This window comes from Haliaeetus albicilla, chromosome 13 (genome assembly GCF_947461875.1).
Source record: "Haliaeetus albicilla chromosome 13, bHalAlb1.1, whole genome shotgun sequence".
In the NCBI taxonomy this organism is placed as follows: domain Eukaryota; kingdom Metazoa; phylum Chordata; class Aves; order Accipitriformes; family Accipitridae; genus Haliaeetus; species Haliaeetus albicilla.
The window spans coordinates 21,897,942-21,913,201 of record NC_091495.1 but is presented as its reverse complement, the minus strand read 5'-3'; the positions used below and the strand labels follow the sequence as shown (position 1 = coordinate 21,913,201).

General features: G+C 48.2%; 1 protein-coding gene across 5 annotated transcripts in view; it reads right to left on the bottom strand.

The window, feature by feature from the left end:
• The window catches only part of MDGA1 (MAM domain containing glycosylphosphatidylinositol anchor 1), a 147,734-nt gene that overhangs the window by 29,797 nt on the left and 102,677 nt on the right, over positions 1–15,260 (bottom strand). For 4 of the 5 annotated variants that reach the window (XR_011327495.1, XM_069800386.1, XM_069800385.1 and 1 more), the window contains 2 exons: positions 4,318–4,495; positions 3,221–3,244 (listed from right to left, as the gene is read on the bottom strand). Coding sequence is in view for 4 of the 5 variants with exons in the window: in XM_069800386.1 (XP_069656487.1) it covers positions 3,221–3,244; positions 4,318–4,495 (202 nt within the window). In the remaining variant the exon portion in view is untranslated. Of the gene's footprint in view, positions 1–3,220; positions 3,245–4,280; positions 4,496–15,260 lie in introns of all 5 variants that reach the window. The other variant, XM_069800389.1, reaches the window with a different exon arrangement.

Sequence of the window (15,260 nt, the reverse complement as noted above, 5' to 3'; positions counted from 1 at the left end):
CGGTAAATTTCTAAAGGATTTATAACCAGTAATGGAAGAAAGCTTCACAATACCGTAACTGGTTGGTCATACTGGACTGCCATCTGCTTTAATATCTCCATCTGTGACAAGGGGATAATATGGCCCAGACAATCCTATTTGCTATCACAACACAAGGAATTGGTGGCAGTCACCTTTTTTAACCTTTGCGTCACACACATTCCCGAGGAATGGGCACATATTTGAGGAATCCAACCTAAATGCCAGGCTCACATCTCATTCCTTCATGTTCATACTGGGGCAAAAAGCTCAGATTCCTCTGGACTGTGAGGCGTTATCAGAGACAGGACACACAAGCACTAGACAGTAAGCAATGAGCCAGGGTAATCTACAACAACCAGCATCTGGTACTGATCACCACCCACTGTACTTGTCCATGATCCCAAAACATTTTAGCACCATACACAGCCAGACTGCAGATACATGAAAAATAGTGTTGCTTCTCTGGAAGGCCGAGACAAAAAAACCCCAGCAATCCCATATGCTTCTTAATGCCCTCATCACCAAGGTTGCAAGGCTACATCTGCTAGGACCAGGGAAACCAAACCATCCACTGCTGATGAGCTGGAATAGCTTGCGGGGCAGCACTGCAGGGTTTGGGTTAGAAAGTGAAGGCTATATACAAGTGAAATTGCAGGCAAGAGGTAAAAAGGACAGAGCAGATTCCCCAGCAATGTAATTTAGTCATGACAATAAAATTATCAGTTATTCTAAGAGATTTTTAAGGTAATACCTTAGCATTAAGATAATTCTAGGACAGTTTTTTAAAGATAAATTCTGGTTTTTAGAACCAGATTGACTGATTTTTAAGAGTTGCAGTCAGTCTTACTGCTAACCTCTGAATATTTGAAATCCTCAATGTCTTTTGTTCACTTCCTCTGCTTTTACTTTGCTTTTGCTTTATAACCCCAGTACCTGACTGTAACCATGCCACATGCATGCCCGCCCCAATGCCATTAACATCTTATTAGGCTGAGAGAGAAAATGCATGAAGGAATAATTGTATTAAGTGACTCTCAGAGTTTGTAAATTAATCACCATTGTGCATGCCCTTGGAGCAGGCTGCCAGAGACATTAATCATCTAATCTTTGCCTTTCACTTGAGAGCTCTCAATGTTTGCTCCCAGAATTTGGCTGGGCAGCCTAGCGTGAGGATACCTTTACAGTCCTGTCCCAACCTTTTTCCCTAGGGGTGGTGGTAGCAGGGGAAGTGGGAAAATAAGAGGTAGTAGCAGGGATTTCCATGTTACTGGGATGAGGGTCTGGGAACTGAGCTGGCTGTCGCAATGATAAGAACAACAGACCAGGTCTGGGTAGCTGACAGCGGCGAGGTCCCTACAGCTGTGGCTGCCTTGGCCGAGGAGGAGGAGGAGGGGAAAGACGACAGCGACAGAGCTGCGCAGTTGTGCCAAGGGGAAGAGGTGAGCATCCACAACATCTGGGTCCCCCCCTTGGTTCTGGAGGTCTTCCAGGACCTCCACGCTGGTCCCCAGGAGGGGCCCAGCTTGCCCAGAGCTAAGAGCCTTTGGGCTCATATTTCTCTGGCAGCAGGTCTGAAAGGAAGGGTCATCTCTGAAAGGAAGTGTGGTGAGTGCAACTTTAGGCAGTCAATCTCAAGGCATGAACTCACGGGCAAGACCCTGATGACTGGGCCAGGGATCCCAATATCCACCACAGGCTAGGTAACTTGTATCAAGGTGAAACCCTAAATGTTGAGTTTAATGCACAAAAATACAAGCGTGGCTGAGTTATCCTCCACCATAGGCAAATTTCATGCAGTCATTCTGGTCTCTATCAAGCCGCCAAAGCAACCCCAGGAGAGCAGTCTGAAGGCTCAGTTTACAAAGACCCCAAGAGATTGACACAATTAGGACCCAAGTCGCTCTGGCTTTACCAATGATTTATGTAGTGTAAAAGCAAGTGGCAAAAGGCCAGATTTTGTCACTTCCACCTGTGAGCTGGGATGCTTGCCTCCTCCAGCGAGTACTGAGGGACACACTCTGGAGTGGGTCCCTGGCAATACACTCAGTGTTTCCCAGCGAGTCTTCTATGGAGAATATTTAAAGAGGATAGGAAAGTGGGGAAAAGCAAAGCAAAGGGAATCAGGAATTAGAGCCACAAAATCTCTGACTCTACAAGAAGCTCCTTCTCTCATGCAGAGTATGGTTCATCAAACCATCCTCAGAGTGTGAACTTGCAAGAATGAACGCCTCATGGCTGCCTTAACAAGATTACCCCATATCCTGATTCCCAGCTGCCGTTGCCTAATCCTCACTTCTCCTTCCCACTGCTACCCTGCAGTGCAGCAGTAGCATTTGCCTACACATACACAGAGCAATATATAAAAAGACTGAATTCTGCCTCAGCAGCTGCAAACAGGGAGAAAGAAACAGCTACATGGAACCACCTGCTCCCTATGGACCACCAGCAAGTAGTCTGCCCATTTCTGTCCAAGAGCTTTGCCTGGGCTTATACCCAACAATCAAAGCAAAGAGACTTTGTTTCATCCACTGAAGATCACTCCACTGCTACTTAGAGCATGCTAGAAATCCTCTTTTATGTTTGATGGGCACCATCATGTTCTTGTTAAAGACCATCATTCTGAGACATTGCATATTCTGCTCTCGAAATCAATGGGAACTCTGTGTGCTCAATAAGATGGGCCTGCATCTTGGCAGGAAGGACCAGAAGGTAAATAAGCAAGTAAACAGTGATGACACTGGAGGGGAAGAAGAAAGGGACTGTGCTGAAGGAGTTTGGAAGAGAAACCAGATTGGAGCTGGAGACTGCTCCATACCAGCCTGCAGAGATGTCAAGCGGTATCTTTCTTGGTCAGGAGAGGATGGGGGATATACAAACACTGACACTTTGGGGAACATTTAATAACCTGCTTACTGGATGCAGACTGCTAATGTTAGGGGGAGGGTGGGTTCAAGATCACAGCCTATCCAGTCACAGAGATATCAGGTGTGAGTGGGAGGCATATCTCTGGTGTATATCTCCTGGCAATAACTTGAGGTACAATAAATGGCATTACTTACTGGAAGCATTAGTGTATGCAATTTCATCCTCTTTTGGGGAAAAAGATTTGACAAAGTCAGCTGTGTATTCCAGCTGTTTGGCTTGCCTGAGCTGCTGGATCACTGGACTAACATGCATTACACTCAAAATATATTCTTACCTGTTGGGCTGGGATAGTTGATTGCTGGAAGAGGAAACAGAAAAACAAGTCAGAACAGATAGTACTCCCTCAAATCACAAATCACAATCAGAGTTTGAAAATAAAACAAACACGTCAAGAAAGGTCACAGATGCACAAATCTCCTAGCAGCATCTCTGTGAAACAGTGCTTGGTGTATGCCTTGGTGATGGAACAAGATGCTGACTCTGTTCCAAGTAGCAACAGACCTTAAGAAAACCCCACCTAAAGGGTGATCCCGGGATTGCACGGGGGAACCCTTCTGGCAGCCCAAGCAGTTTCTTTCTGGAGTACCCGCTGGGATAGCATCCACTTAGATACCAAAGCTTGGTATCTAAGAGAGACATCAAAACAATTTGGAAGTTTGAGACAATAGGTATGCAGGGGACACCAGACACGTTATCACTCCACAGGACAAGATGATTGTGTGAAATCATGCAAACATAGGAGGAGGGGGATCTGTACTTTCTGCTGAAATACAGGGTCCAAGCTCCTGAGGGCAGTAAAGAAATCATAGGGTTGTGGGAATGGGGAGATTTGTGAGCTGTTGGGATGCTGGGGAGAGAAGGGTGGTCAATGTATATCAATGGGATGATCTGGGATTCAGGGTATTTGACAGAGCTACAGGTTTACTAGTGACTAGTTAGGAAAGGAACTGTGCATTCACCTCTGGAAAGAACTGAAGCCCCCTGAAATCCTCTTACTTTTATGGGCATGTGGCTAGTACAGTGTCCAGTGGCCGTCCTCTAAAATACACCACTGTACCACAGGAAGCTGCAGCATGGCCTGACAGGGGACTGGGATTTTGGGGTTCTCCTGCACACAGAGTAGAGAGTGCGAGTCAGAGCTGCTGAGTGAAGGATGAGTGGAGACTGGCCTTCAGAGGTCTCTATCTAGTGGTCTGCATTGATGGCAACAGCCCAAATAAGGCCAAATGTGATAGCACTGGGCCATCAAAACTCCACAGAGCAGAAAGATCCACCCAAGGGTCACAGAAGACAACATCTACGCATGCTCATGTCCCTAGGCCTGAGGCTCGGACCTGCTCTCGTAGCCAGGACCGAGGAGGAGACACCTACGTTCCATGTACCGGATGATGCGGGCAGCCATATCTCCAGCCCCAAAGCTGGTGATGGGCGTCAGGTGAACTTCATAGCTCTGAGGCACTTTCAGGTTGGGCAAGATGTGCTCCAGCAACAGGCCTTTCTCCATTTTCTGCACAGGAATGAAGGTTTGGATGGTGTTTCTCTGAGCGAGCTGCATAGAAAAAGAACCCACAGTGTTACAAAAATCCTGAAACTGGAAACCTGAGGGATCCTATCTACCATCTAACACTCTATTCCTCCTCTTCCTATACAGACAAGTACACCTGGTTTATCAATGAGATCTTCATGCAGAATTGGTTTGAAAATTCCCACCACTGGTACAGAACAGCGATCAGGAGCCTGAGCTCTCCCCTGAAGGGAAGCCTTGGGGTCCTCTTGACTGGGGGGATAACTTGAGCTATGGGTCCTGGAGCAACTCTGTGTTGGAACCAATGTCTGCAAGAGGGGAGGAACGAACCCAACTCACCTCCATTAGTGCACCAGGGTCCTGTGCAGACACAACATGGCATTTTGCCAAGATACCCTTCAGTTCACAATCACTGCTGCAGAATTCATTCATTTGCTGCCTGGGCCATGTGGCATTTCATTTGGTGCCTTGCTGGGACCTGTCTACTGCCATGCTTCCTCAGCACCCTTCCACAGAATCCACCCTTGAATCTGAGCCCATGCTGCCTCCGTAGACCACAGCAAGGGGTCTAGGTCAAGTCAATGGTCCTCTGGAGTCACTTATAGGCTCCCTCTTTCTCTGATGCCCACTGAGGAAGAAGCTGAACCATGCTAGCTGAACCATACTAGCTGAACATTGTTCAGTTTGCTAAGGCAGCAGGGAAGTTTCAAGAAAACAATGGGAAAAATATTGTTGTCAAAATCACCACCACTAAAAATGATGAATTATGTGTCAGAAAAACTTCCCTGCTACAGTCATGCTTGCTTGGTGGGGGAAGGAGAAGAACAAGGATTGCATTGTGAAGATACAATTTCCTGCCTGTTGCCGTGCAGTGCCTGGATCCTTGTGGCAAGATATGTTATTAGGGATGCTGGTCCTGGTAAAAAGACCTTTGGCAGGGCTTTCCATGGCCCAGTGTTCACTGCCCCAAACACTAAGCCTTCCCTTGCCTCTAATATATTCTCTAGGCTGACAGGTTTCATTGAAAAGGCAATTCTCCTGATAGGCAGGCTCAGTGTTTGTCATTAACTCTGAAGTTATAGGACTACTGGAAGAGCGATGTGGGGAGGAAGGTTTACAGCAAATCTGTCAGTGTGGAGAGTGTGGAGCACGAAGATCGAGTAAGGGCATGGCAGGAATGAAGGCCATCAGCAACACAAGGCAGGGGAGCAATGCAGACGTGGCACTTGGTAAAAACAAGCACATGCGATCCCTCCTCTGCCTGCCTCCAGCCCTAATGTACACAACTAAGTTCAAACTCAGAAGCAATGGCTGCCACTGGAGAGCTTCCCGTGCCAGAGCCCTGTTCGTTTCCAACATGGCCAGGACCCAACAACCCACCTCCTCACCTGAGTTGATCTGCCCACAGTTTGGACGGTGCTCCTAAGTAAAGGGGCAGGGCTGGACCAGATCCTTCCATGCTACTGTGCTGGGGCAGGGACTGGCTCCTGGGAATCCATGGCTGCTTGCGGTTCTCACGGTGAACAACATCTTTGTACCTGCCTTACAGATTGTGCCTAAAAAAGACCTTTGTACCTAAACAGGTTAGGGTGCAAGTTGCTTGAGGAACTGCTTTCTACACCCTCCTCCTCCCCAGGGCAAGATGGGTCAGAGGGCCGGGAACTGCTCTGGTGCCTTCCTGCGAGGCACCTGGGAACAGTCCCAGCAGGGAGGACCAGGGCAGTGCCTCTGGGAACCAAGCATGAACTTGGCACAGGGATGCTGCCAGGATCCATTCGTATCAACAACGCCCCATCTGCACACATGCAAACTGGGTGCTGATCCAACTGGCATGCCTACCGCTCAGCCCTTCCATCTGCCAGCCTTCTGAACCACCACTCTGCCAAGCAAGAGTGGAGGTGGCTCCCAGCAGCAGTGATCTCATTTGGGATTGTTAGCGCCAGGCCCCCAGTTATCTGGGAGGAGAGGAGGGGTCACAAGCCAGAAGCAGGAGGCTGGAGCAGTACGGCTCCCGGCACGGGGCTTTCTGCAGAGTGGAGCCTGACTGGGCTGACTGGTGGCAGCTCCTCCCCACAGGCTGCCATGAGCCGGGGTGCTGGAAAGGCAGCCAGCAAATAGGAGGAGGTCAGGATCCATTTACCTTGTCTAGACATAACCTTTAGAAGAGAAACAAAATGGAGAGTCAGAGAGAAGCCTGGGGGCGAGATTCAGACAGTGCAAATTCCACCTCAGCTGGGAGTTAGGTGGAATTTGGGTATCTAAATCCTCTGGGAGCAATGTCAAATCACTTACTCTCCCACATCACCTAATCCAGGACAAACTGAGAAATCAGCTTCCAGTCTGGACTGCAAAGCTCTAGACCCCTAGTTGAGTCTATCTTCGGGGCACATTTAACCAAATAAATACCTGGCTGCCACCCAGGTTTGGCTGTGAAACAGAAATTAATAAAGGTATACATGCCCCCCGTGGGCTGCAACTGCCCTGCTTCCCAGGAGAGACCTGGATCACTAGGTAATGGGAAAGGCACAGCCAGGGCCCAGCACGTAGCTCCTCCTGGAGCATAGGGAAAAGTTCTGCAAGGCTCTTTTCCCTCCACCAAATATTTCTGACCCGACTCTTCTCTCAGCCTATGTCCTGTCTCTATTCAACCTGCAACTTGGACAGACACAGCAAATAGCTGCCAGCAAGGCTGCCCTGCACACATCCTTACTACAGTCCTGGCATCCTGACAGAACGGACCTGGGATGCCTTTGGAAAGACTGGCTCTTCTGGGTGAAAAGCAGTATGGGCCAAACATCTCCCCTGGGCTAGCTGCAGCCGTCAGGAGAAAGGGCCAGATGCACTGCCATCGTGGTTTAAAGGGCATGAAATTAGTGCAAGGGAGAAAAAGGGGAGAACTCCAGACAGCCACTTGCTCTGTGCATACAGAGCAGGTGCCAGTTTGCAGTCACTAGCACAGGTCCATCAGATGGAGACATTAAAGGCCAAGGCCTGGCTCTGCCTCCCCCTCCCTAAACATCCTTTGCCTCCCTGATTGTCAGCAGCAGGTCTGTGCAGAGCTGCATGCATCAGTCCAGCAGGAACCCATTTTTTAATCCTCCGCTCGAATCGTCTGCTGCTGCCCTCATTCTCCTGCTCCGTGTGTGCTCTTCTCCCATGCTACCCTGGTATCTTCTTCCCTCCACCCCCTCCTTCTGATCATGCTGGCCCAGTGCTCCAGCTTAATATTGCTGCGGTGCAGTTAATAAAGCAGAGGCAGGCGCAGAGGACAGTGAAATACTGGCCACCTTATTAGAGATGCTGAAGCCTCAGTGGAGGATCTCACGCAAAAAGCTCATTCATCACCAGGCTCGGGATGCTGCCAGTGGGGCCAGAACAAGAGCACAGCACAATGCACAGCCTCATCTCTGCCTTTACCTCCTTCCATTTCCAAAAATCAGAGGAAGGGGATGGGAAGGGAAAAACCAACCCAACCCACAGTTTCTACCGGCTGGCTGTGAATACCACACAGGCTGCAGACAGGAGAATGCTCTTGCAGAACTAGTTCACTAAAAACACCTTACAAAGGGCAGAATCAACCCCACGTGGGATGTAGGTATTCACATGCATGGTATGCAACCTGTCCCCTTCCCCTGTCACTTGTAAGCAGTATTAGCAACCAAGGGAGAGCACACTCACATGCTCATATGTACCTAGTCATCAAGCCTCCAGGACCTGCAAACTAGGTCTGCCCTTTCTCATTCCTCACCGTCACATTCTATTGGTAGGTATTGTCTGTCCAGTCCCCCATCTTATCATTTGAGCTGGCTCGTGACACTTAGAGAGTGCTTGTCCCACTGTGCCCAGGAGAGCCAGCTCATGGTCCAGAAACAGACGCTAAAAGCCTTAGAGAGAAAAGCAAGATGCCACACTACCCCTGCCCTCTGCTTCCATCCCAGCTGGGACACTGTCACAGCAAAGGGGTCCAAAGTATGACACTACCACATTAACATCTTCTGTTTATGTAGGCTATTAAAGGAAAAAAGGATGTTGTTTTCAGACTGAATGATGTTTAAGCTAGGTACATATCAGCTAACAGACATAATCAAGTCAAAGGATATTAATAAACATATCTGTCAATAGTTAATGTTGCAGTCCTGCCCAACAAACCACACCACAAATTTACGAGAACATGATAACCTACCTGTGCTAGGGCTTGGTATGACCTGCATAGCCACACGTGGTCTCATGACCAGCTGCAGGTTAAGCAGCTGTGCATGCTTGTTTGGGGGAGAAATTAGAAAACCCGTTTCATCTCCAAGCCCCAGGGAATTGTTGCAAACACCAGCTAGAAAAACATACATTAAAATCATGCAGATTCTCCAACAAGCTGATCGGAGCAAAGGAACTGCTCTGCAGGCATCCAGCTTCCCAGCATTGCTGTTCACTCCTGCCACTCTCTCCTTACTTGTCCCGCTTCTTCAGCAGCTTCTCAGCTCAGAGCACAAGCACCAGCTTTGCTTTCCAGTATGTCCCCTCCAAATCCTTTCCACACACGCTCAACTCTCTCTCCCTTTTTTCTCAGCCTCATTCAAATTCCTCCGGCTGCTCCTTCCTGCAGCACAAACGAGACAGGGGTGGCTGCCCGCGCTCCCACTCCATTCTCACCAGCTAACCGCAGATGTGGGCAGCTGGGAAGCTCCCAGCTCCCATCCCCAGCCACACCGGCCTCTCCGAAGGGAGAGGAGATGGCGGACAGGCAGGCTGGTGTGGCACAGCAGCCTTGCACACAGGCTGCCTCCCTCTGTCAGGCTCTTCCTTGCTCCCTGTACAGCTCCGCAGAGGAGCACAACGGACAAATGCTGTCTCCGGCACGCGTGCTGGTAGGGTGTTAGGCTGAGTCCCCTCTGCCCCAGCCCTCCTCTCTCATCTGTGAGTGTCAGGACACTCTGGAGAGCAGACGTGCATGGGACCAGGAGCCATGGGGGAGCCTGGTGGTGCAGGAAGCACGGGTATCTCAAAAAGGTCTGAAAGAAGCACGGGGCAATAACGTGGACAAAATAATCTTCAACTGTCCATGCAGCTGGTGGGCTGCACTCTTCAAGCAACCAGCAATCAAGGCGGTCTTCAAAGCTCAGTGCCCTGGCAGCAGTAGGTGTGAGGGCCATCCATTTCTCTCATGTGCCCAGGAGAACAGTCAGTCTCAGCCAAGAGACCTCTGCTTATTCATTTTATGAACGTACCACATCCCATCTTAAAAGCCATTCCTGTTTGGCCTGCTTGTCCTGCTGGACAGCTGTTCCAGAGCCTGACCACCCTAATGTTCTCATTTCCAGCCTGAATTTATTCACAAGCAGCTTGCACCCAGTTCATCCTGTGCCAATATTGTCCTTTAGCTTAAATGGCTCTTTTCCCTCCCTGCTGCTTGACCCCCTGATGTTTTTATAGACAGCAATCACACCACACCTCAGCCTTTGCTTTGCTAGGCTAAACAAGCTGAGCAGTCTGTGCCTCCTCTTGTAACAGACTCTCACTTTCCCTGATATAGTCCTTTTCTGCATGATCCCACTTGCTGGAGTTTGGTATCCCAGCCCTGCATATAGGATGCAGTAGCACTTCACTTTGCCTGGAAGTACCTTAGGCTTCACCTAGGAGTACGTTTGCCCTTTCTTACACCTGCATCTTACCAGCAGCTCCTTGAAGTCAACTCACTCACCCACATTGTTCCTCCACTTGTCATTTCCCAGTTATGAGCTCCCAGCCTGTAGCAGATCCCTCTGACAGCACTCTCTGCATGCCTGACCTTGCATTTGTACCACAGCATTTCATCCCACCTGAATCACTCTAATAGTTTTCCATCTTTCAGATCTTCCTTATGATATCCTGATCCTTCACTGAGGTGGCATTGCCTCCCAACCTGGTGTTAGCTGCACAAAATTTCAGCAGCACAATCCTAATAGGGGATTCTGATCCAACTAGCTGGTATCAGCCATGGGGAAGATGCCTGCGCACTCTGGAAAAGCCATTTGGGTAAGTTTTGGATAGTGGAGAAATTTGGTTTGGGTATGAAGACAGTCACTGTGATGTTTCTTTATAATCTCTCATCAAACTTCCTGTGCCTGTCAGATTGGATTAAAACATTTTCCTGGGTTAGTACTTCATCACCACCTTGGATGGAAATGATGTCAAGCATTAACAGCATCAATTAAAGGGCTAGGGTAAGTTTAAACTTGGATTTATTTAATTTTCTTTGCTTGATAACCATTACTCATTAGGGGTTTCCAGAGCAAATAATCACACTGCAAACATAAAGTTGGCATTTGCCAGACAAGCACACCAGTGAACTGAAATTCATGTCTATGTTGTTCATCAGTCAAGCACACAGGTTCAGATCCTGGGGTTAAGCAAGCATTGATGTCCAAAGCAAATCCATTATTCGGTCTAAATGAGGAGTCCTGGAAGCTTTTAATCCTAAATTGTCCTTATCAAGAGGCTCCCCTTCTGGGCTGAAACATCCCCAGCTCCAAAGAGAGAAGCAACTGCAACCTTCAGTAGCTACCGAGGACACCTGGAACCATCTAAGGCAGGAGACAGTCTCTCTCTCTTCCTCTCGTACACACAGTCAGCTGCCCATCCTCATTAGGTGCCAAGAGCAGCAGTCTACAGCTTCCCAGAGAAGCCAAATAGGTTCTGTCATGAATTACTGTAAGTGCTTGTTCCACACTCTTCAATAATGTCTTTCATTAGGGGCTGACCAGAAAGCAATATGTATTTTATTAGCATATGTTCCCTGGTCTAAGAAGAACAGACCTAATCTTCACTCTGTCAGGGAGACAGTCAAGTAAAAGCCTTAACTGAAGCACAGCATGACTGGCAACTTCATGAGCCATGGTCTTACTGGAGCATCGCATGGCTGCACGTCCTGAGGAAGGGGAGCCCAGAAGTTGGAAAAGAAAAGGGAGTAAACTAGCACCTGAATTTGGTGATGGGTGGGAAGAGAGATCCATACACTCCCCAGTCTGTACAAGGAGCCTATGTTGGTGTCAGCGTGGTTGGTACTGAGCTAGACAGGTTACATGTATGTCTAACTATGCTTGTTATCTCTCTCCTACTGTCCCACAGCCATATCTTCGATCCTGAAAGCACATGCCATCCTTCTGTTCAGACTGGAAGCTCTATACTGCTGCTGCAAGATCTTACCTGTACTTGACAATGCAATCACCTCTCTGTCTGCAGCATGGGCATAACCTGAAAAAGGGACAATATCCTTCATGTTGATCCACAGCCCATCCTGCAGAGAGCAATGATTCCAGTCTCTTTTGAGCCTCACATCTGAAAATCGGTACTGCTTGGTGCCTTACTGGATCCAACTTTATACCTATCCCTAATCTCAGTGAGCACGGTTTCCTCTTCCACCCATTTCCTTGCCCTGGACACAACTGCCTGCAGCCAGACCCATGTACACATCTATGCACCATGCTGCCAGCACTTCTGGCTCCAAGAAGAAAAAGCAATCTGGCTCTGCATAGCTCAAGTTTGCCCAGCTGCAGTTAGGTTGAGTTCTGAGACATTTTGTCTATAATATGGTTGTAAGTTAGCAAGGGAGACGTGCTCCACCAACAGCAGTTGCCATCTCCCAGGCTTCTTTTCTTGGATTGTCTACAGACCCTGGCCTGGCAGAGCCCTCTGTTAGGGCACCTTTACCCTTCAAAACAACAATAAAGGAAGGGGCTATTGCTTACTGGAGTAGAAACAGCCTTTGTGTGGGACTCTGGACTTCCCAGTCTGGTACATGTAACGAAGGTATACAGGTAAGTATAATTCCAGAGCCTATAGGCCACCTCTAACTCGACTGCACTTGCAGTCCTGTTTCTATTAAGGAAGAGGCAGGCAGCACAGCATATGCAGGGAGAGCCATAAAGCCCTTCACATTGCTCCATGCTGCCTGCACTGGCAGCATGACTGCGTACATTTCATTTCTTTATGAAACACAGTCAAAACAGCTATCTAGTGCCTATTCCTTCCTGCTTGTCATTAGCTATGGGAGAGACTACATCTCTCTTGCAAACCCTTCCTCCTTCACACACTCTCCCCTCTTATCTCCAACATGTTTTAGGAAGTAAAAGCCAGGAAAAAAACACCCCAGAACAGGAACAAAACCAAAAAAGAAATAGAAACAAAAGAAACAAGAGGTGGAAAATAGGAGGGGGAACAGGGAAGGGGAAGAAGGTGCCCGAAGAAAAGACTCTGAAACAGTAGGAGGAACATGGGCTGACTACTGAAAACAACAGATGAGCAGAGTAAATGGGAGGAAGCTGCATCACAGCTTATCAGTAGGGACTCTCAGAAAGACTCAGTAACTAGCATGTACCCCTTGAAGCCACCGAAGGAGTGTGGGTAAGAGATGCACACAAAGGACTCACTTTTACCTTTGATACCTGGAAAGTGTTTTTCATCCTGTGCTCAGCTTTGTAAAACACAAGCCAACAGACTGCTGGATACAAACAAGCATGATGGTGTGAAAACAACATCTCAAGCTTGCAAGGCTGATATGAGGGATATATTGGTTTGGGGAATGTGATTATCTCTTCTCTCACATTCTCCTTACCCTGAATGAGCACTGAACAGTGGTGTTAGGAGCTAGAGACAGATGAGATTTTTGCTACTAGATGTGCTTTAAGATCATGTGAGCCTTTTCAGCGAGATTATTTGTACTGTTTTTCTCAGGCACTGTAACTATTCCAAACACAACTAAGAGTGGGAAAACTGTTCGCAATTATTCCCTTGTACTAGGCAAGCTAAACAATATCCTGCTTTCTCTCTTGCATAATCAAGTACTTGAATTGCATTAGGAGCAGTACTTACGAAAAGTGAATGCTAAGACAAAATCTCTGCTGTGAGGCACCTTATGAATGGCAAGCCACCTTGTAAAACTTTCAGCTACCCTGTTTTGGGGAGGTTACCTTATTTACTTTGGATAATCAGAGAAGAGAAATGGTACCATGAGACTGAGGCATAACTAACCTGCCACTGCTCATATTACCAATTTTCCCAACTAACTGATTACAAGTGATCTGTGGACCAGGGATAACCAGCTCAGGAAAACCATGAATCATACTGAAGAGCAATTTGTGAATCCAAAAAGACAGAGTTAGTCAGACTAATTCATTAGTTAGGCATTGTTTGCTAAGTTCTTGTGGGCAAAGGAAAGTCTCAATAGCAGCATTGGAAGATGTTAGGCAGACCTAAGGGGGAAAACTCATCCCATGGCTCCCAGCCATTTCAGCTGAACTCACCTGACCCTTCAGTGCTGGTCAGGCCTGTGTTGAGCTTCCCTGGCCAGCCTTGTAGAAATCACTCTGATCCTCTGGCTAACAGGGCTAACAACCATGGCCGGGCAGACACCTTTGCCTGCAGTGAGCAATGGCCAGGAGAAAACTCCCTTCTTTTGCACTGGGTGGAGGCTCTGCTGTTGCCAGTTTAGCCCGTAAAGGATACATATAGTAAAAGTGGAAAAAGCTCCTTGTTTCTCACCCCCACCAAACATCCAGCTTCCTGGAGTCTTCCCTTACAGCACAGGTAGAGAGGACCTTGTTCTAGCAGCTGGTCTCATTGATATATCATCCCCTGTGACAGATTGCTAGAGACAAAAAGAGACACAGCTCAATGTGCTGTCAGCTGCAGTGACTGATGTTGTGTCCCATCTTCAGGCAGCAGAGAGCACAGCTGAGGCAGGATCCTGCCCTCTTCGCTCCCAAACGCCTGTGGCAAAGTTTCTGCTCTACCTCCAGGTCCTGCACAGCAATCTCGTTAAGCTTCAAGCACAGCTTGTCCATCAAATGCTATTGATCAGCCAGCTCTCCTTCCACCAGCACGTGGCTGCCACTCAATCACACCGCACATTCCAAACGTCTCCTCCTCTTGCAGCCTAAAAAAGCAGTGTCACCTCTCCCCTTTCTTGCTTTCCCTAGCTTTGCATCATGATGGCTGTTGGAACTGCCTGCCAAGCACACCTCCCATTGACACACTGGCTTCTTTCTGCATCCTTTTCCACCTCCCTCAGGCTGAGTTCTGCACAGCATCACATACGCCACTAGCACAACTGAAGGCAACTGACTTGAGAGCACAAATGTAATCTGCCTATTCTCACTGCCTGAACAAAAGTTGAAATAAAAAAAAAAAAAAAAGAGCATCAGTGGGGCAGATGGGAGAGTTAGAGCTGAAAAACACACCTTTTCCCACTACAGAGGATGGCTCAGCAGGTAGGTGGAATTGCATTGATTTGACGTTGTCCTATATGACAGCAGCCTGTGATCAGACATCAAACTGGCAGCCAAGGGAGGCAAAAAAGAAGACAGGACTAAAGAAGCTTTCCATCAGATGTGACTTACAAGCCATCCTACAACAGAATGTCTGCTTTGAGATTCAGTCCTAGGCAAACACTAAGGCCAAGTCACTGCAGTCCCTAGTCCTAACACCAATGAGACAGGACCAGTGCAGCCTCTATCAAGTGAAGTGATGAACAGTAAAGGGATGTGCCATTTCTCACACCCCACAAGTGTTGTGATCCATGCGGCATCTTGCATGCAGCCAGGGCCACCATCTGCTGCATTATGGGAAGTCACACTTCCTTCCTCACTGCAGCCGGCTGGGACTGCGATGCTCTAGCAATGGAGGAAGAAAGGAAAAGGGACTTGCACATCCTTGTTCCATGTGCCCTGTCTGTGCCCCACACTAGGACATCAGACTAGCCTGTCCAGTTAAGCAGCCTTTCAGCAGGAGGATTTCTCAGTGGATGTGGCACCACAAG